Source organism: Notolepis coatsorum (genome assembly GCF_963971535.1).
Source record: "Notolepis coatsorum genome assembly, chromosome: 12".
Lineage (NCBI taxonomy): Eukaryota > Metazoa > Chordata > Actinopteri > Aulopiformes > Paralepididae > Notolepis > Notolepis coatsorum.
The window spans coordinates 91,770,393-91,793,099 of NC_140176.1; the positions used below are offsets into that span (position 1 = coordinate 91,770,393).

At 44.2% G+C, this 22,707-nt stretch overlaps 1 protein-coding gene across 1 annotated transcript; it reads right to left on the reverse strand.

The window, feature by feature from the left end:
* Positions 1 to 1,602: 1,602 nt before the first annotated feature.
* LOC311237630 (serine/threonine-protein kinase PLK2-like) lies at positions 1,603 to 22,109 on the reverse strand. The gene is made up of 13 exons (XM_084325574.1): positions 21,898 to 22,109; positions 21,216 to 21,323; positions 20,557 to 20,673; positions 19,153 to 19,282; positions 16,073 to 16,256; positions 12,410 to 12,608; positions 11,750 to 11,900; positions 11,347 to 11,586; positions 11,160 to 11,240; positions 10,151 to 10,316; positions 3,735 to 3,864; positions 2,703 to 2,813; positions 1,603 to 1,879 (listed from the first exon to the last, which is right to left on the reverse strand). Exons 1-13 carry the CDS (start codon positions 22,090 to 22,092, stop codon positions 1,688 to 1,690), a joined length of 2,004 nt encoding a protein of 667 aa, XP_084181700.1. The 5' UTR covers positions 22,093 to 22,109; the 3' UTR covers positions 1,603 to 1,687.
* Positions 22,110 to 22,707: the final 598 nt, after the last annotated feature.

The window sequence follows — 22,707 nt, forward strand, 5'->3', positions numbered from 1 at the left end:
CAGCTTTCATCCAAAGTGCTTTACAATTTTGTTCCTCACATTTCACCCACACACTGACCACGCACGGTGCCAACCTGCTCATCGGGAGCAGTTAGGGGTCAAGTGTCTTGATCAAGGACACTTCGACGCGCTGCCAGGCGACTGCTCTAGCTCCTCCTGAGCCACCGTCGCCCCAGACAGCAGCCCGTCTGCACACCAGGCTTCCTCCCGGGACCTGGGGGTTATTTTCATTTCATGTCACTACCTTACCCTGGAATTGTGGCGATGGCGGCTGGCTGGCTAGCGATGCATGTGGGGACAAGTGGGTTGTCATTTTCTAATAAAACCCTCTCAAATATCGTGTTGAAAGGCTGCCTGCCTGGAGCTTTTAAGTCTTAAAATAATAACTTCCAAGTTTTACATCAAGGCAGCACCCATTAGCCCCGGTGGATTGAAGAACGCTTGGAACGTGGAAAATGGAACACTGTTGTAATAGCACAACATGGTGTGCGTGTGTCTTCTACAGCCCCATAGAGCTTTATGTAACGAGCTGAAGTCAGTATTACCTCCTTCTCCAAGCTGCTGGGTCTTAAAGTTAGTTTAACAACCTCTAGTAAAATGATCATGTTCCGCGAGTTTCATTCAGACTCCCTTTGCTTCTCTCCGTGTTATGTTGACACCAGAAGACGTGCGTTAACAGCAGCTGACGTCAGCAAAGGCCCCGTCTGCCCCGTGGCAAGCAACCAGGCTACAGTACGATATACAATCATGATGCTTTATGACTGTGACTCAAGTGGAGCAGTGCTGTGCCTTCACTAAATAACAGTAATTAAAAAATTGAACGGGCAGATTAACAGTCTTCCCAGTCGGCCAATAGGATCGCTCCGAGAGAGACCACAGCGATGTATGAGATCATAATTAGAGCCCAAAACGAGGTTGAAAGGATGTAGTACGCGAGAATAAAATGGAGTGCAAAAGACAGCCCGATAACAACAATGTCACATCATTATGATTTAATGGAAATTAAAAACATCTTTAAAAACAAGTCACAAATGTACAACCAAAAAAAAATATTTCAAAGAGCTTTCATTTATTAAATAAATAAATACTGCACCATGTAATAAGTTATCTTACGTATGTTATCAAGTGAAGAGATTGAAACGCCATTGGCTCTCTTTTTACTGCATCACGATGTCACAATAGATTCATAGCCGTTCCACTGGCTCAACCGCAAATCCCTCCTGTGGACCAATCCTGACGGCTACCCCGCCTTAAAAAATAAAAGAAATGTAAAAAAAAAAGTTGTGGAATGTTTTCACAGTTTTTTCCTTTCTCTGCTCTACAGAGAGCTACGCAATCCAACCCCACCCTGTTGAAGCATCTCCTCTTAAAACAAACTCTACAATCCAACCATCTCTCACACCCAACCTTCTTCAACACAGCAAGATTATACCCTTTAAAAAAACAACTAGTGGTTCAGTTCAGTGTTTCCATTTTCCTGGATCCAGTCCAGTAAAGGCCTCTCCTCCCCATGAAAGGGTGCATTTTTGTACCTCTGTTCCATCCTTCCCCAAGTCTCCAATTGTCGACGAGACCAGAGTCCAAAACACTCTGAAGAACCCCCCCCCCCCCCCCCAAGTCCTGCTCCAGCAAGCCAGTCTTTCGGGATAAAGTCCAGAAGCCTCGTTGGCCCAGGATGCCCAGGGCCTCAGGTGCACCTCTGCAGCAGCATGTTGAGCGCGTACTCCAGGCGGAGGCGCAGGTCGGCGCTGCAGCCGGACGTCAGCAGCGTGCTCAGGCGCAGCGTGGTGGAGACGCGCTCCTCGTTGATGTACGTCAGCAGGTACTCCTCGCTCCGGCTGCACAGGATGATCTTGGTGTGGTCGTGGTAGAAGTTCACCTGTGGGCGGAGGGGGAGGGGATCATTAAGATGCAGTGACTCAGTGTGCACACACACACACACACACCACACACACACACACCACACACACACACACCCGTGGGCAATGTGTGGAAGGGAGAGTGGGGGAAAAACACCGTGACTGAAGGAACTTAAAGAGCGTGAGAAGACGAGACGGTGCAAGCGCTGCGTTCTGACAAGACGTGCGACACTCCCACCGCCTCCACACAGTCAAATGGTGCATTTATATTAACTAGGGATGTCCGATATTGTCGGCCTACCGATATTATCGGCCGATATCGGCATTAAAATGTGATATCGGAAAATATCGGTATCCAAAAATATATATATATATATATATATATATATATTTTTTTTTACATTTCTATAACCTTTATTTACCCAGGCAAGCAAGTAAGAACAAATTCTGATTTTATTTATAGTCAAAAGTATGCATAATGTTGTGTTAATTCCACAACAAGAGATATGTAATGTTAATTACCTGAAATTATTCCATTGTTTGGGGGGGGGAAACCCTGCATATATCGGTATCGGTTGATAGCGGTTGATATCGGTATCGGAAATTAAGAGTTGGACAATATCGGGGTATCGGTAAAAAAGCCAATATTGAGCATCCCTAATATTAACAGCTTTTATCCAAAGGGCCTTACAATTTCATTCCTCACATTCACACACCCGGCACGCCGAGCGGGAATCGAACCGGAAACCTTCCGACTACCAGGCGACCGCTCTCTACCTCCTGAGCCACCATCGACGCCCAGGTAGTAAATGTCGACACAGATGAAGGAAGCCTCATGCGTACCTGGAAGGTGCCGTCGTTGAAGAGCATCATGAGCGCGCGGTCGGACTTGAGCCACTGCAGCAGGTAGAGCCGGGGTGTCCTGGTGTCGGTGCTGTTGGGCAGGTCTCCACCCTGGAGAGAGGAGGGGAGGGGAGGAGAGAGCAGAGGAGAGGAGGGTTAGGGAGGAGAGACCAGAGCTGTTGGGCAGGTCTCCACCCTGGAGAGGGAAGGGGAGGAGAGAGCCGAGGAGAGGAGGGTTAGGGAGGAGAGACCAGAGCTGTTGGGCAGGTCTCCACCCTGGAGAGGGGAGGAGAGACCAGAGGAGAGGGTTAGGGAGGAGAGACCAGAGCTGTTGGGCAGGTCTCCACCCTGGAGAGGGAAGGGGAGGAGAGAGCCGAGGAGAGGAGGGTTAGGGAGGAGAGACCAGAGCTGTTGGGCAGGTCTCCACTAGGGGTGGGAATCACCAGAGGCCTCACGATACGATAGTATTGCGATACTAAATATATTGCGATATGCCGAGTATTGCGATATTAATATTGCGATCTATTACCTTTTTTCAACTGCAAAGTAAAACTTTGTCAACATGTTTTATCTAATAAAATAAAGTTCAGTCTGTTCATCTCACTTCAATAATTTTCTTTGCAGAACATGGGATTTTCTCAAGCAGACAGATGTAAACACTGTAATCTGTGTTGCATGTACCTGACAAAGTGAACCGTTTGTATTACAGTTATATTCCAACTTAACTGAATACACACGTGTACATGTGTGTGGACTACTGTACTATTACAGGTATTGAAATGAACAATGCAACTTCCTTATACAAAAAAAAATATATATAAAAATAATTTAATAAAATTTATAAAAAAAATTATTAAATATCGATACAGTATCGCCACGCAAACTAAGTATCGCGATACTACTACGTATCAATATTTTCTCCCACCACTAGTCTCCACCCTGGAGAGAGATTTCTATCCAAAACAAAATACAATTACATTCCGTACAGCCCTACTTCCAACATCATCCATCCGGCCGGGCGACTGTACTCACGTCCATGAGGTTCTCCTCCATGTAGTGCGCAAAGTACTTGAGGATCGTCATCTGTCCCAGGAACTCCTCCGGCGCGTCAGCAGCTGTGAAGATGGAGCACTGGCCGAGCTCCGCGTAGTAGTGGACGGTCCTGAGGAAGAGGAGGGAGACAGTACGTTAGTGGACGGTCCTGAGGAAGAGGAGGGAGACAGAGTTAGTGGACGGTCCTGAGGAAGAGGAGGGAGACAGCGTTAGTGGAGCGTCCTGAGGAAGAGGAGGGAGACCGTACGTTAGTGGAGCATCCTGAGGAAGAGGAGGGAGACCGTACGTTAGTGGAGCATCCTGAGGAAGAGGAGGGAGACAGTACGTTAGTGGACGGTCCTGAGGAAGAGGAGGGAGACAGAGTTAGTGGAGCGTCCTGAGGAAGAGGAGGGAGACAGTAAGTTAGTGGAGCATCCTGAGGAAGAGGAGGGAGACAGAGTTAGTGGAGCATCCTGAGGAAGAGGAGGGAGACAGTACGTTAGTGGAGCATCCTGAGGAAGAGGAGGGAGACAGTACGTTAGTGGAGCATCCTGAGGAAGAGGAGGGAGACAGAGTTAGTGGACGGTCCTGAGGAAGAGGAGGGAGACAGTACGTTAGTGGACGGTCCTGAGGAAGAGGAGGGAGACAGAGTTAGTGGAGCGTCCTGAGGAAGAGGAGGGAGACAGTAAGTTAGTGGAGCATCCTGAGGAAGAGGAGGGAGACAGTACGTTAGTGGAGCATCCTGAGGAAGAGGAGGGAGACAGAGTTAGTGGAGCATCCTGAGGAAGAGGAGGGAGACAGAGTTAGTGGAGCGTCCTGAGGAAGAGGAGGGAGACAGAGTTAGTGGAGCGTCCTGAGGAAGAGGAGGGAGACAGAGTTAGTGGAGCATCCTGAGGAAGAGGAGGGAGACAGAGTTAGTGGAGCATCCTGAGGAAGAGGAGGGAGACAGAGTTAGTGGACGGTCCTGAGGAAGAGGAGGGAGACAGTAAGTTAGTGGACGGTCCTGAGGAAGAGGAGGGAGACAGTACGTTAGTGGAGCATCCTGAGGAAGAGGAGGGAGACAGTACGTTAGTGGAGCATCCTGAGGAAGAGGAGGGAGACAGAGTTAGTGGAGCATCCTGAGGAAGAGGAGGGAGACAGTACGTTAGTGGACGGTCCTGAGGAAGAGGAGGGAGACAGTACGTTAGTGGAGCATCCTGAGGAAGAGGAGGGAGACAGTACGTTAGTGGAGCATCCTGAGGAAGAGGAGGGAGACAGTACGTTAGTGGACGGTCCTGAGGAAGAGGAGGGAGACAGTACGTTAGTGGACGGTCCTGAGGAAGAGGAGGGAGACAGAGTTAGTGGAGCGTCCTGAGGAAGAGGAGGGAGACAGTACGTTAGTGGACGGTCCTGAGGAAGAGGAGGGAGACAGTAAGTTAGTGGAGCATCCTGAGGAAGAGGAGGGAGACAGAGTTAGTGGAGCATCCTGAGGAAGAGGAGGGAGACAGAGTTAGTGGAGCGTCCTGAGGAAGAGGAGGGAGACAGTACGTTAGTGGACGGTCCTGAGGAAGAGGAGGGAGACAGAGTTAGTGGAGCGTCCTGAGGAAGAGGAGGGAGACCGTACGTTAGTGGAGCATCCTGAGGAAGAGGAGGGAGACCGTACGTTAGTGGAGCATCCTGAGGAAGAGGAGGGAGACAGTAAGTTAGTGGAGCATCCTGAGGAAGAGGAGGGAGACAGTACGTTAGTGGAGCATCCTGAGGAAGAGGAGGGAGACCGTACGTTAGTGGAGCATCCTGAGGAAGAGGAGGGAGACAGTACGTTAGTGGAGCATCCTGAGGAAGAGGAGGGAGACAGTACGTTAGTGGAGCGTCCTGAGGAAGAGGAGGGAGACAGTACGTTAGTGGACGGTCCTGAGGAAGAGGAGGGAGACAGTACGTTAGTGGAGCATCCTGAGGAAGAGGAGGGAGACCGTACGTTAGTGGAGCATCCTGAGGAAGACAGTACGTTAGTGGAGCATCCTGAGGAAGAGGAGGGAGACAGTACGTTAGTGGAGCATCCTGAGGAAGAGGAGGGAGACAGTACGTTAGTGGAGCATCCTGAGGAAGAGGAGGGAGACAGTACGTTAGTGGAGCATCCTGAGGAAGAGGAGGGAGACCGTACGTTAGTGGAGCGTCCTGAGGAAGAGGAGGGAGACCGTACGTTAGTGGAGCGTCCACCTAAAATACATACCTAAATATGTGTCTGTTAATAGGCTTGAGTAAATTGTGATGAACCAAAAGGAGAATATAAATGATCTTTTCTCATCTTTGACAGTGCATAACACCATGCTAAAAATGACCAGACATGAAAAATTGCCACCGAGCTCGTTCAGCACCTTCTTGAGATCACGTGTACAAAATATCTAAGCAAATGAATAAAGGGCAGATGATTAAACAGGAGATTTTGTAAGAGACTGTACCAAATTCTGCCATCTGGACACATGCAATACGATTATAGAATATCAGGCCTATGAATTGCCTTATTATGGCCAAGTCGCACATCTATGATCGGGCCAAATCTACTCTTTTCAATGGCAGAGTTCAATCTGGATTTAGCATCACCAGGCGTGATTCACAAACCGCGACTGAAATCTACTGTAAGTAAAGTAACTTTTTGATAATGTAAATTTTGCCACCATTTTTCATCAGATTGCAACGCCGTTTTTTGCTAGACGTTCACAGAAAGGTAGAGAAACTAACTGCGGTCCGTTTTATGGCAATACTGTTCAGGTTTGTGGGCTATGATCCCAAAGAAAATATATAATAAATCTACAAGTCAGATGATCGACAGGGGCTGGCGTGAGCAAGGAAGTGTCGTTTTTTTTTCTTTTCTTTTTTGCCCATCGAACGTCCTGGGTCTCCTATCCTCATAGGACTACCAATAAAATGGCGGCGCAATTTCCTCACGTCAATAGTCGCCTTTTTTATTTTTTTATAAATTTTGCTTTTGTTGCTGGTTGTTTGTTTGTTTGTTTATTTACACATATAAAAACAGTTACATATATAATACAATATAGTCCACAAGGGATGTGTAGGAGAATTGCCTAAAAACCCTCAAGGGGCTTGCATGTGGCATTCACCAGGAAGCAAAACTACATTATATCAAGATAAATATAAAATATAAGATAAAATCCCCCCCCCCCCCCCCCCCCCCTGAACAAACAAACACACACAAGCAGGCCTACATAGACACCGAAGTAGTCACCCCATGCCATACGATTTCTGGTATAGAGAAAACAATCAATGACAGTAAGAATATATAATAAAACGAAAATAAAATAACAAAATACATCAGGCCATCAGACTACAGTTTGTAAAGGAAGTCCATATGGGAAATATTGGTGATCTAGGAGATGAGATTTCAGTGCTCTTTTGAATTTCAGAAAAGAAAATTCCAAAATATGTGGAGGCAAAGAGTTCCACAACTTTGACCCTCGGTAGAGCAAACAAAACTGAGATTGGGAAGTGCGTGAAAAGGGTGGTCTTAGCAAACAGGAACTACGTGTGGGGTAATTATGAATTTGGTGATTGTGGGCAAACATGTCATGAAAAAAAGGGGGAAGGGCTCTGTTTAAAGAACTATGCACAAATAAACCAGTCTGAAGATGATTCACTTGATAAACACTGAGGATACCTAACTTATGGGATAGAGGCTGAGAAGAATGACTTCGATGTACACAGCTGATTATTTTTAGAGCTCGTTTCTGCAGACGGTATATGGGCTCAAGTTTGGTCTGATGCGTACTACCCCAAACTAAATTACAGTAGTTGATATATGGGTAAACCATAGAGTAATATAACATTGTGGCAACCTCGGTGCTCAGCAAGTGACGTGTTTTTCCAAGAATACCAATACTCTTGGCCATTTTTGTAGTTATGGCTGTGATATGAGGTTTCCATGATAGGGATTCATCAAGCAGAACACCAAGGAATCGTGTAAAACACACCCTAGCTATGGGGATGTCATTGATCACTACTTTAGATGAAGAGTTAAAAATCACAGATTTGAGACAAAAAAAAATGAAATTCGTTTTTTTAATGTTTAGTGATAATTTGTTGCATTTAAACCAAATTGATAGTTTGTTAAGTTCTTCATTTATGACCCTAATGATGGTATCAGGATCTTTATGTGAATAGAATACACACGTGTCATCTGCAAATAAAATTTTCGACAGCCTGTCTGAGACGTTAGGGAGGTCATTGATATATAACAAAAATAACAAAGGCCCAATAATTGAACCTTGGGGCAGACCGCAAAGTAAAGGAAGAAAAGGAGAATTTGTCCCATTATAGGATACAGACTGACGTCTATCTTTAAGGTAACTGGTGAACCATAGCAGTGCATTGTTTTTTATTCCAAGATGTGAGAGCTTCTGCAGGAGGATATTGTGATTGACTGTATCAAATGCCTTTGATAAGTCTAAAAAAATACCTATAGTGTTTTCCTTTCTGTCTTTAGCTTTGTATATTTCATTAATTAGATGTGTTATTGCCATATATGTTGCATGTTTCTTTCTGAACCCGTACTGGTGAGTGTAAATAATATTGTGCTTATTAAGATGTTCAATTAATCTTTTATAGACCAGCTTTTCAAGTATTTTTGACAAGGTAGGAAGGATGGATATAGGTCTGTAATGGTTGAAGACGGCTGGGTCATCATCTTTATAAATAGGGATGATCTTAGCTATTTTAAGTTCCAGTGGGACGATTCCCTTCTCCAGTGATGTATTAAAAATATGACATAATGGCTTCACAATGGATTCTTGAATGGATATCAGTAATCTGCCTCCAATACCATCATAACCCGGAGAAGAGTCCCCCAGGTTGATCAAGATCTCCCGAACCTCATCCTCTGTAACCGGCAAGAAGTTAAAACTGTCATTGATTGGAGGATTCATAAACTGAAGGGGACTATGGTTACTAAATGGAATCTTTGCAGCCAGTGTGGAGCATCCTGAGGAAGAGGAGGGAGACCGTACGTTAGTGGAGCATCCTGAGGAAGAGGAGGGAGACAGTAAGTTAGTGGAGCATCCTGAGGAAGAGGAGGGAGACAGTACGTTAGTGGAGCATCCTGAGGAAGAGGAGGGAGACAGTACGTTAGTGGAGCGTCCTGAGGAAGAGGAGGGAGACAGTACGTTAGTGGAGCATCCTGAGGAAGAGGAGGGAGACAGTACGTTAGTGGAGCATCCTGAGGAAGAGGAGGGAGACCGTACGTTAGTGGAGCGTCCACCTAAAATACATACCTAAATATGTGTCTGTTAATAGGCTTGAGTAAATTGTGATGAACCAAAAGGAGAATATAAATGATCTTTTCTCATCTTTGACAGTGCATAACACCATGCTAAAAATGACCAGACATGAAAAATTGCCACCGAGCTCGTTCAGCACCTTCTTGAGATCACGTGTACAAAATATCTAAGCAAATGAATAAAGGGCAGATGATTAAACAGGAGATTTTGTAAGAGACTGTACCAAATTCTGCCATCTGGACACATGCAATACGATTATAGAATATCAGGCCTATGAATTGCCTTATTATGGCCAAGTCGATAGGGCCAAATCTACTCTTTTCAATGGCAGAGTTCAATCTGGATTTAGCATCACCAGGCGTGATTCACAAACCGCGACTGAAATCTACTGTAAGTAAAGTAACTTTTTGATAATGTAAATTTTGCCACCATTTTTCATCAGATTGCAACGCCGTTTTTTGCTAGACGTTCACAGAAAGGTAGAGAAACTAACTGCGGTCCGTTTTATGGCAATACTGTTCAGGTTTGTGGGCTATGATCCCAAAGAAAATATATAATAAATCTACAAGTCAGATGATCGACAGGGGCTGGCGTGAGCAAGGAAGTGTCGTTTTTTTTTCTTTTCTTTTTTGCCCATCGAACGTCCTGGGTCTCCTATCCTCATAGGACTACCAATAAAATGGCGGCGCAATTTCCTCACGTCAATAGTCGCCTTTTTTATTTTTTTATAAATTTTGCTTTTGTTGCTGGTTGATTCTCCTCAGCTTCTCTCTGGTACTATAAGAGAAGATAAATATAACACTTTTAAAACCCTTTGTTTATCTTTAGATCACACATTTAAAAATAACTAAATGATATAATCTTAGAAATTAAGTAAACACTGTAATCTGTGTTGCATGTACCTGACAAACTGAACAGTTTGTATTACAGTCATATTCCAACTTAACTGAAGGCACACGTGTGTGTGTGTGTGTGTACTACTGTACTATTACAGGTATTGAAATAAACAATGCAACTTTCTTATATACAACTTTATTTTTGTTATGAATAATTAAATATCGATATTGCGGGAAATGAGTATTGAAACCGTTTTAAATATTCAGAATCGATATGCATCGAAACATTTATATTTTTGACAACACTACTCACTTCTTGTCCGCCAACAGGCTCATGTGGGTGCCGTTGTTGAAGAGCACGCCCACGATGTGGTCCGAGAGCTGGTAGCCAAAGCCGTACTTGTTGGAGTAGTCCACCCACTTGGTGACCCACTGGAAGCTGCTGCTGCCGCCCACACTCTCGCTGGGGAGGTCCTCCGCTACAGAGGGAGGGGGAGAACCATGAGGTCCAGGTGTCTCGGATCACTTCTTTACATAAAGGAGTGAAACTCTGGAACAATATACCGGATGAAATAAAAACAGGAGTATTTTTAAGTTTAAAAATATGTTTAAAAACAGGGTTCTAGAATCGTATAGTCAAATTTAACCTACAATCCGTTTTACCCTACCATGATACTCGGGTATTGCAGATTAAGTTTTGATTTTCCTATGTTGGCTTATGTTCTTTTCGGGAACGGTTTTTGTTGATTGATTTTTTTGTTTGTTTGTTTTATCTTGCAAACTTTAACTTTTTTTGTACTTTTCTGGGTCGGTTTTTGTAAAAAAAAATTGTTTGTTTGTTATATTTTGAATTTGTTTTTGAATTAGGGGTAGGTTGCTCTATAAGCCTTCGGCTTCAAACCTTATCCTTTTCGTTTGTTTATTTGTAAAAAAAAAAATTATTTGTATGTGTAAACATTCTAAATAAAATAATTAATTCATTCATACATGGGTATCAAACAGGAAGACTGTCGGGTTTTATACTGTTTAAAAGAGTCATTCAGAACTGCACTATTGCATTATTTTACTTTTGTCTATTCCATTTTACAAACTATTTTTGTTGGCACCGCTTTGCTCTTCTACTCCATTTTGCTCTTTTATTACCGTATTTTAAAATAGTCTATATTGTGTGCGATGATAAAACCGTAAACAAGGAGGCCTATTGGGATGTTATATCCTGGTATGAAAGACTGATTTGATGTTCCGTGTCTTGCCTTGGGTCTATTTTGATGCTCGTTTTATACTTATTTTATGTCGGCACGTTATGCAGGACCAGATCGTACCTTCTGGCATGTTCTCCAGACATCCCCTCAGGACTCTGCCCACCGCGTCGGCCACGCTGCCCATCGTGCCATCTTCAAGACCTGCCAAACAAAAAAGGGACAGTTCAGCCTCCACGCCTTTCCATCTGGAAGAATTTAAATGAGCATCTCATTAGTAGCCGCTCAGCTCTGCGCCTGGTGGACCTACACTCAGTGCTGCTGCTGCTGCAGCTGCCCAGCGTGCCCCTGACGATCAGACGGATCGTGTCCCTCAGACGCTGCTCGCCGCCCTGGGAGGAGGGGACCGCTGCCGCCGGCCGGAGTTCAGGCGCCACCGGGGGCTTGCCGTCCACCGAGGCGTGCCGGCTGCAGGGCGGGCGGCTGATGGAGGTCTTCCACAGGTCGTTCCGCAGCCTGTTGATCTCCTCCTCCTCTTTGGCCATTTTGTCTGGAAGAAAAAAGGAAGAACAGCGGATCAGAAACCGTTTGTAATGTTTTACGTGAAAGGCGCTAGGTGCTGAAGGGAATGTGAGAATGACAAGGAAGATCTGGATGCCATCAGGTGAAATACATCAAAGTTCACTGCAGGTGAAGTACATCAAAGTGCTTACTCAGAGTCTCAAGGTATTTGGCCTTGTCCTTCTTGCCTCCCCCGAACAGCGCTGCGGCAGCCTTCTTGAAGAAGCTCTTGGCAGGGCTGGTGTGGTGCAGGTCTGGGGCCGCGGTGCAGCAGCTGGACGACAGCTTGTCGGGGGTGAAGCCCTGCAGAGACCAACATGGATTTTCACTCACACCGCTTACTGTACGAGTGCCTCGTCGCTGATGGATAAACAATAGTGATGCACCGATGTGAAAATTGTGGCCGATACCGATAACGGATATTAATATTGCTGTTCTGGCCGATACCGATATCTCTGTATAGAAAACACTTTATGATAATCAAATAAATAGCTATTTTCCAAAACGCATTTTTTATTTTTACTTTTGTAACTTATTTTCAGAATATGAAATGATATTTTGAAACTATTTAAGGCCAAAACATGTAAAAAAAAATCTATTTTTTTTATCGTCCCCATCTTGATATCGGACCGATACCGATATGTAAAAAAAAAACTGCCATATCAGCGGATATTATATCGGCAGCGATATATCGTGCATCACTAATAAACAACATGCATGAAAACAGCCCTTCTCCCACAGTGCATCTATGTACCTTTTAGGAGCATAAGGCAAGTTCATAGGCAGGAAAACCCTGCATGAGTCGTGCGTACCTGTGTGAAGAACTCGTGTCTGAGGATGTGGTCCAGGTGGGGTCTGTCCGTGGGGGTCTTGGCCAGCATTCTGCTGATGAGCTGCTTGGCGTGTGCCGACAGGGAAGAGGGCAGGGAGTAGCGGGCCTCACGGATGCACCGGTAAGTCTCCTTCAGGTTGGTGGTCTCGAACGGGGGCCGTCCCAGGAGCATGGTGTACCTGGATGGAGAACAGGCCGCTCCAGTCATTCATCTCGTCCTATTTTCTGAAAATCCCGCCTAAAAATACATACCTAAGTAAATGGAAGATTGCGCCACTTCTACAAGGTCCATTTGCATGTTCCTGGTATCTAGGGACATCTATGGATCTCATGGAATGCATTCCCAGTGTCAGAAATAGCTTGATAGTGTCTGTTACTAGGCTTGAATAAATTGTGATGAAACAAAGGAGAATATAAATTATGGTTTTTCTTTGCATCTTTGATGGTGAATAACACCATGCTAAAAATTACCAATTTGAAATATTATACCAGGCCTATAAATTACCTTATTATAGCCAAATTGCACATCTATGGGGCAAATCTCCTCTTTCAAATGGCAGAGTTCAATTTGGATTTAGTATCACTAGGCGTGCAGCAAGAACCGTGAATGAAATCTACTGTAAATGCAGTCAGTTTTTAATTATTGAGACAGGTCCGCCATTTTTTATCGGATTGCAGCGCGGATTGTTGCTAAATGTTCACAGAAGGTAGATAAACTAAGTGCGTTCTAATTTATGCCAATAACGTTCAGTTTTGTGGTAGATAATCCCGAAGAATAAGAAATAAAAATAATTCAGCTACAAGTCATTTGCTTGCAGGAAGCTGGCATGAGCTGCGTAATGTCTGTCGAAATTTCAACGCTCATTGAGAGCTCTGGATGTCCTCTCCTCATACGACTACAAACCAAATTGCTACGCAAATTCAAAATGGCGGACATTCGCAAAATTATTAACTAAAATAAACTAAAAGCTCACGAATAACACTTTACCCTATTGGTAAACAAACATATTGTTGAAAATACACACTATGACTGCCATTTTGACAGGATTAGGGTCTTTACACTTTGCTACATTTGAAAAGAAATACGCAACATTATGTCATACAGTCTGGAGTGATTGATTTATGACGTGATGTCATCTGTGTCATCTGCGGTCCGCCAGATGAAATCATCACTACTACACTGCATCTTAAATCACCACTACACTGCATCTTAAATCACCACTGCATCTTAAATCATCACCACTACACTGCATCTTAAATCATCATCACTACACTTATAACACTGGACGAGTTTACACGTCATTCGGAGCCATGCTCATTCTGCCGAAGACGCCGTAATAGTATTATACAACCTGGAAATGGTTCATCAGGATCAACATCCCATAATCGAAAACGGTCTACTCCACGCTGAGCGTCCAACGGCGCGAGGAACATACGGTAAGATTCAGCGTTATTTTCTAACCTATTCCATATAAACTGCTATGATGAACATATGACCCACTCTGGATGAATCATCCAACGCTGCCCACAGAATTATAAACGATCCCCCGCCCATCATCAGATCATACGTAGATCATTCTAGAAGTACGTCCAGTTGACATTTTTCATCTCGCGCCGATCGCTACCAAACTGTATTTCATCATCAATATAATGCATTTAGGGCTATAAATCACGTTCTGAAGAAAGCTGCAGAAAACGATAAAAACATACTTATACTTTAGACCATATTTTAGTATGAATATGTGAATGAAAAAGTTTAACGTTGCTACACCCTGAACAATACATATAGGACATTGAATGGGCCATAATAATGGCAATGTAGCAATAGAATTTAAAAAGTTATAGCCCTGCAAAGAAGGGGAACTTCTCCATAGACAAATCGAGCTGGCGAGGGATGGTAAATTATGAATTTAACCCATGGTGATCAAAGTGTTAATTGCCACCACACCGCATCTTAAATCATCATCACCACATCTTAAATCATCACCACTACACTGCATCTTAAATCATCATCACCACATCTTAAATCATCACCACTACACTGAATCTTAAATCATCATCACTACATCTTAAATCATCACCACTACACTGCATCTAATCAAAATCAAAAAATCAAATCAAATTTATTTATAGGGCCCAACAACACACGTTAATGTCCCCATGGGCCGTACAGATCTTCTTTAAACAAGTCAAGAAGAAAACATAACAATAAGTCAAGAACAGAACAAGAACACCATAAGGTGCAAACATTTTTAGATGGATGCAAATAAATGAAAGAATGCAAGCACTCCCAGACATACCCCACGCGAAGGTAAGGAAAAACTCACTAAAACCTAACAATAGGGGGAAAAAAGCTCCACAGGCAGTGTGGAGGAGAGAAACCTTAGAAGGGCCATTCAAGGGGGGATCTCCCTTCTTAGATGTTGGTGATAGTAGTGTTGCAGACGGACAGTTGGTAAGCATGCACCCATGTGTGTAGTGGAACACAGATGAGTGCATGCAATAGCAACTGTACATTTTGAAAAATTAAAGATAGAGCTAATAGCGATAGCAACTGAACATTTTGAAAGATTAAAGATAGAGCTGATAGCAATCTATTTGAGGCACAGGCGCGATGTCATCACCACTACACTGCATCATCACCACTACACTAAATCATCACCACTACACTGCATCTTAAATCATCATCACTGCATCTTAAATCATCACCACTACACTGCATCTTAAATCATCATCACTCACTGCATTTTAAATCATCATCACTACAAAGGATGCACGATAATTATCGGGCGGATAATTATCGGGCCGATATCAGCAATTATGACGTCATCCCGATAACGTTATTGATAGCTCCGATAATATAATATATTTTTTGGTAAAAAGAAAAATTTGCGGTGTGGGTGAATTGGGATGAAGGGCGTTTGTTTTTACTGTAGGCTCCTCCCGGTTTGCCAGTACTGTGGTACGACTGATAGCGTGTGGTTTAGGAAGAGGGCGTTTTACACAAATCCAGCGCTCCCTTTCTTGGCTGTGACGTAACCACGTAAGTTTCAGAAGCAGCGCGGATGTAAACAAAGATGGCGGCAGTAGTGTGGGAATAGTGTCAGAGGAAAAAAGTTCACTTGCTATTTGTAACAAATGCAATGCAGAAGTTCCACGAGGAGGGAAAAGGGCAACAACTTATAATACATCCAACCTAACAAGTCACCTGCAACATCACCACCGCTACGATTGTGTGTTAAAAGCCTACGACGACGTGCGAGCAGCTAAAGCTGCTGCAAATCTAGCCCCTTTCATGACTGATGCAACCCTTGGTTGAATACGCAGTCACTTATTGCTCTGTAGTAGCCAGGTTAATTTGCACCACCAAGCACTGCTTAAAAGCTAGCGGTGAGCCCTTGGGTCATTCCTGTCAAACTTCTTTAATTTAGCAAACGCCTCGTCAATAGGCACAAGCGCTGCGGGTTCCTTTGTAGCTGGCTTTGGATTTATAATATAAATAAATATCGGTTATCGGTATCGGTCTTGAGGAGCAGAAAGTTATCGGTATCGGGGTCAAAATCGTGCACCCCTAATCACTACATCTTAAATCATCATCACTACACTGCATCTTAAATCATCTGCACGCATCAACACCACTCACATGACGCAGCCCAGCGCCCAGACGTCGGACTCGCAGCCGTGGCCCTGCTTGTTCAGCACCTCGGGGGACAGGTAGTTGGGCGTCCCGCAGATTGTCCTCCTGCGGTTCTCCACCGGCTCCAGCTTGGCAGCCAGACCGAAGTCTCCCACCTTCAGCTCCATCGCCTCGTTGATGAAGAAGTTACCTGAGAAAGAACAGCGTGTTGGTTAGAGAGAATAATCTGCTAATGAGGAGAATGAGTTACTTAACACTTTGGATGCCACGGACGACATAGCGAGTGTTATCAGCCCGCCCCCTGAATGCCCACTACAACAAATATCGTTTTATTAGCGATCTGAATTCATATTTCATCAACCGAGTCTACCATTGGGAAACCAGACTCATCAGGAGCTCAGATGTGAAAAAAGTAGGGATGTCCCGATCACGTTTCTTGCCACCGATACCGATCACCTTGAGTCATATCGGCCGATACCGATATAGATCGTTTTTGGTTTTATATAAAAAAATTATTTTAAATATATATATATATATATTTTTTTTTATAAAATATATATATTATATAATTATACTTGTAGTTGTATTATCTGCGAGACATCGCCACCACGCAACAAGTCAAAATGCTCGCTATCTCCACTGTCTGTGTGTATACTCTGCTTTGTGTATACTCGAGTAGCCTCCAGCTCCAGCAAGGATTCTCCGGCGCTGCAGCTGGACCTATACTCTGCCCTCATGCGATGGAAGCCAGGGGCTCGAATAGGCATCGAATCAATGTTATAAGACATTGATATCAGGAGCTATCTGTAGCTACTGCTAGCCGGCTAGATAACGTTAAGACAACGCCTCAGTGAACTATTTAGTTGAATGGGACATTTCGTTTTGAACAGTGAGCTAACGTGAGCTAACGGAGGTATCAACATGCACTACTAGACTATTGCTGGAGCATTTGTTGATATCAGGAGCTATCAGTAGCTAGCCGGCTAGCTAACGTTAGCTCACGGTCCCATGCACTATAGACTAGAGCAGAGGAGCCTCCTCTGTGTTTACACGGGTGCGGGAGGGGCGGGAGGGGCAGGAGGAGGAGGAGGAGGAGCGGCAGTTTGCAGCTCCGTGTGTCAGAGCGAGTGAGATCTGCTCTAAGAATTGGATCATGTTTTTCTATCGGTTTTCACGATCGGCGAAATTCACTGATCTCATATTTATACTGAATATCGGCGATACCGATCGCTGGCCGATCGATCGGGGCATCCCTAGAAAAAAGCGCCCCCTATCGTCTCCCAGATGGTAATGCACCCTTTTGGAATAGACTCAATGAAAATGGATGATAAAAAAAAGGAATTGGAATAATCTTTTTGGATACCATCTGATCTCAGGTAAGGAATCTATTTTACCAGTCTTAGGATAATCAGACCCGTTTTCACGGAGATATAAGCTTTTCCCCTATATGTGATATGGCTGTTTGGCTGATCAGATCAGATAGCCTATATAGCGTGCATACGTACACATACTATCGATAATCTAGCGTTTATTTGAAAACGATTCATAAATAGGCCGAAAAATTTGAACGTTTGTGTATTCTAGAATATTCCGTTTATTATGGAATATTTTTATTTTCCTTGAAAACGAGGGCTTTTCAAGATGCTATAAAACGAAAATGAACCGATGAAAAAACAATCCGCTTCGACAATGTTGACTGGAAAATGAGTCATTGATAAGCGACGGGCAGACATAGCCATAATTTAAAACATAGATTAGGCGATATTAACGCTAACATTGAAGTGGATGATGGGCATTCAAGGGGGTAAAAAGGAAAACACGGCCGGCTCTGAAAGTGTTAAAAACAGGGAAACGGAGAGTCTATCGAGTGGCGCCCAGCAGTGATGTCCATTACTGTAAACCAGTCTAAAGGACCGTTCAGGGTGCATTACTGTAAACCAGTCTAAAGGACCGTTCAGGGTCCATTACTGTAAACCAGTCTAAAGGACCGTTCAGGGTCCATTACTGTAAACCGGTCAATTACTGTAAACCAGTCTAAAGGACCGTTCAGGGTGCATTACTGTAAACCAGTCTAAAGGACCGTTCAGGGTCCATTACTGTAAACCAGTCTAAAGGACTGTTTAGGGTCCATTCTGCCCTGTCTGACCAGGGGGGGCCTCAACACCAGCTGGTCTAAGGTCCTCTACTATAACCAGCTGGTCTACATGTCCTCCACTATAACCATTAACCAGCTGGTCTACTTGTCCTCCACTATAACCAGCTGGTCTACATGTCCTCCACTATAACCAGCTGGTCTACATGTCCTCCACTATAACCAGCTGGTCTACTTGTCCTCCACTATAACCAGCTGGTCTACTTGTCCTCCACTATAACTAGCTGGTCTACTTGTCCTCCACTATAACCAGCTGGTCTACTTGTCCTCCACTATAACCAGCTGGTCTACATGTCCTCCACTATAACCAGCTGGTCTACTTGTCCTCCACTATAACCAGCTGGTCTACATGTCCTCCACTATAACCAGCTGGTCTACATGTCCTCCACTATAACCAGCTGGTCTACTTGTCCTCCACTATAACCAGCTGGTCTACATGTCCTCCACTATAACCAGTAGGGGTGTAAAGGTACACGTATCCGTACTGATTCAGTGTGTACCGTACCGTACAAAACGGCTGTGTAGTGAACCGAACGAATACAGCGGTATGTTATCCACTAACGACCGCCCACCGGGGGCTGTTTTTTTCCCACAATCTAATATGATTATTATTCTTTTTAAGTTTTTTTACAAGTAGATTATTAATTTCAATATAGAATATTCATTGACAGCCCTACGAGTACAATTAGTTACTGCACACTACATCACCCCTGAGTGGACCATGGAAAGCCAAACTTTCCCCCACTGTACCGAAAACCCGTACCGAACCTTGCCTTCAAAACCGAGGTACGTACAGTGGTTTTTGTGTACCGTTACACCCCTAATAACCAGCTAGTCTACATGTCCTCCACTATAACCAGCTCATAGTTTGAAGTTGTGCCAGCCTACCTAGTTTGAGGTGGTGCCAGCCTAGTTTGAGGTGGTGCCAGCCTACCTAGTTTGAGGTCCCTGTGCAGGATCTCCTGTTCGTGGAGGTAGCGCAGTCCAGAGACGATCTGTCGGAGGTAGTACCTCACCTCGGCTTCAGTCAGAACCTTGCGGGCCTTCAGGATGTGGGCGAGCGACTGCAGAAGAGGACAGTCATCAGGGGCAGAACATCACAGAGACGGACTGCACATGGATGCATTTACAAGGATGCCGATCTCTATAGAGCCGTTTTCTGTATAAGTCAGACTCTGTGTGCGCGGGCAAAACGGCAGCAGAAAGGAACGTAATCCTGATCAGAACAATGGGGCAGACATTGCATTTGTTAGCCATGCTAGCGATCTAAATAATCAATCCATGTCAAAGCTAGATATATAAAAGGTGAAAGACTCACTCACAGCCGTGCTGATTTGGCAAAATTACATCCAGACGTTTGTTTGAAACAACTTTTAGTCAGGAGAGTGTCATGGTTTCTCCATAGAGCCCCATCAATATTATTTTAGCGCAGCAGCTTGCGCACGTCCAAGGCAACTTAGTCACATGACTCAGTTGTTATTGCTGATTGGCTCGAACACGGTATGTTTGTATACAGAAAACAGGTCTATACATACAATTTGTATGTATAGACCTGTTTTGAGTTACTATTTACCGCATGTATTGAGAGCACATGCGGTGTGCAAAAGGCCCAAGGAATAGGTAGACATGAGGACAGTGGGATGTAACTCATTACTAGGCAACGCCCCCTTCTGTAGAGAACAGCTTCATAATGGGAACATGCCTGGACATGTCAGTCAGTTACCAATACATTGGGCTCCTGTTGATTTCCTCAGTTTGTGTGCGTCCATGACCACAAGCAAGTGCTAAATATGTGTATAATGAGGATGTTTAGTTATTGTTGGTGATCTATATAGTAATGTTATAATTCTACCAGCTGTTTAGGAAGCAATTTATCAGTATGTTTTATAGTGATGATCACCTAGCCTAGCCTATAGTATAGAGTATAATCTATGTTGTGGATTATAGTATTTAGTATCCGTTTATCCCTGTAATATAGTAAGTTGTTAGTCCCACTTGTGAGGTTTATGTTACTTATAGAAATAGTATAGACTGAATAATGTAACATTGATGTCTTTGTTTCCTCCCCATTTAAAACCACACTCCCACAGTGTTAGGGAAATAGCATAATAGTAACTAGTGCATCTACCATAGTAAATAATAAAACTCCTCCAAAGTACATTCCTGCCTCCCGTGTCCCGACTAGACGCCCCATATTATCGACTGCATTTCCTAACCCACCAAGCGCTTCAATACATGCGGTGTCAAGTTGGTTTGACTATCACTATACAGCATTATAATTAATAACCTCCATATGGTGAATGTGAAAGAAGTAAAGACAAGGTGTGTAGTGGCTCACTCTTCGACTGCAGTACTCCAGGAGGATGTAGATGTGGTCCTTGTCCTCGAAGTGATGGTAGAAGTGGACGATGTGTCTGTGGTGCAGCACTCTGTGCAGCTCAATCTCCCTGTCGATCTGTCGGTGCGATTAGAGAGAGAGGCCATTAAGTGGACAGCACATTAACCCTTTCACTGAGACAATACACAGAAGAAGGTTAACCCTTTCACTGTGACAATACACAGAAGAAGGTTAACCCTTTCACCGCGACAATACACAGAAGGTTAACCCTTTCACTGAGACAATACACAGAAGAAGGTTAACCCTTTCACTGCGACAATACACAGAAGGTTAACCCTTTCACTGCCAAACAGCAGGTTAACCTGTTCACTGCCACACTACCAAACGGTTAACCGTTTAACTGTGACAATACACAGAAGGTTTACCCTTTCACTGTCACACGACAGCAGGTTAACCCTTTCACTGCGACAATACACAGAAGAAGGTTAACCCTTTCACTGCCACACTACAGAAGGTTAACCCTTTACCATCACACTGCCGACGGTGACCGTCGGTACTAGTGTGATAGACAGTAAAGGGTTAACCTTCTGTAGTGTGGCAGCGAACGGGTTAAACTATTTAATCAAAAGGCATTGAACCCGTGCCGCGTCGCGTCATACCTTCTCGCGCTGGTGCGGCTTGGAGACGCGCGTGTGCGGGATGATCTTCGCGGCGAACACCTTGCCCGTGGCCAAGTCTGTGAACTCGTAACATTTGGCAAATCCTCCCTGGATGGACGACGAGAGTAAACAATTGATCAATGAACATCAATAATAAATACCACGCGCTGTAATATTTGTGGAATGAATCGTGCACTTAAAGAGACAAATCAATACACAGACAAGGAAGAGATGCACAGCCCAGGATAATACATTATTTACAAATCCACCACCACCCTGTGCAAGAATGGATGTCTACTGTACTAACTACACAACACTGTACATGCATCTGATCAGCACCATCAGTAGTAGTATCTGTAGTACTAATTTGTGCCGAGTTTAATCACCTGTACATTGTATATTATTACTATTGCACTTCACTGCTACATTTGCACTCTGGTTAGATGTCAACCTTCGTTTCGTTGCACTATACAGGTGCTGTATGACGACGAGTGACGACAATACATCATGTACAAATCGACAAGTGCAAATAATACATGTTTACACACAGAATCACACGTGAGTAACATATTTTGCGACTCGTCCGTGTGTATAGCCTCTGATCCACAATCAGTTTAGACTTTAGACCGGTTGAAACGGAGATCAATTCACACACACACACACACACACATGTTCCAGTCACCTTGCCCAGAACCTTCCCACGGCAGTAGCACTTCCCGGTGCTAGAATCTGTAATAATCCGCGACATCTCCTGCGTGGCCTCCTCGGATTTCTTCCGCTTGCTGCTGTCAGACGTCTTGTCGGCGTGTTCGCACATCTTGATGGCGCCACTGGCGGGTTGGTGAGCTGCAGTGATAGTCCTGAGTATCTCCATCATCCACACGGTGCGGGAGCGGCGCGTCAAAATTGTGGCCCGACGCAGCTGCGCGGGGCTTTATACTGGTGCCCGCCCCTACCCGTGACGTCACTCTCCCAGGCTGGACTTTATACTGGTGCCCGCCCCTACCCGTGACGTCACCCTGTCAGCCTGGGCTGTGTGATTGATTAGGTTTAGGTTTAGGTTTACTTTATTTGTTCAAGGGGGACAGTGTACATTAATAAAACATTTTACAAATGTAAATGCACCCAATTTTAGCCAAAAGGCTCATTTCCATTGGTAGTCCCCCTGCCAGAAGGTACAGGCTAAAATCCTGTGTAAAAAAAGGGTTAGCAATAAAAACAGAATAAAATCAAGATAAATACATTAGAATAAAAACACAACAAAAGCACATAGACATAGTAGGGATACAGGTCACAATACAGTCATGGACACAAGGACAGAGCACATCATGACATATTAAGAGACCCAGACATAGACAGACGCACCATATCCATATCCACACACACATATACACATACAGACACCTCAGTGTTGACAGTTCTGGTTATCAATGAGCCATTCCCTAACCCTGCACTTGAATGAATGGTATGATGTGGACACTCTAATTGTTTG

Excerpts from the sequence above, each read along its gene's own strand:
- LOC311237630 (XM_084325574.1), bottom strand. The coding sequence starts at position 22,092 with ATGATGGAGATACTCAGGACTATCACTGCAGCTCACCAACCCGCCAGT. Across the intron at positions 19,283-20,556 it reads TGGAGTACTGCAGTCGAAGA|TCGCTCGCCCACATCCTGAA; the intron begins GTGAGCCACTAC and ends CCTCTTCTGCAG. Across the intron at positions 2,814-3,734 it reads TGGAGGAGAACCTCATGGAC|GGTGGAGACCTGCCCAACAG; the intron begins GTGAGTACAGTC and ends TCCTCTCTCCAG.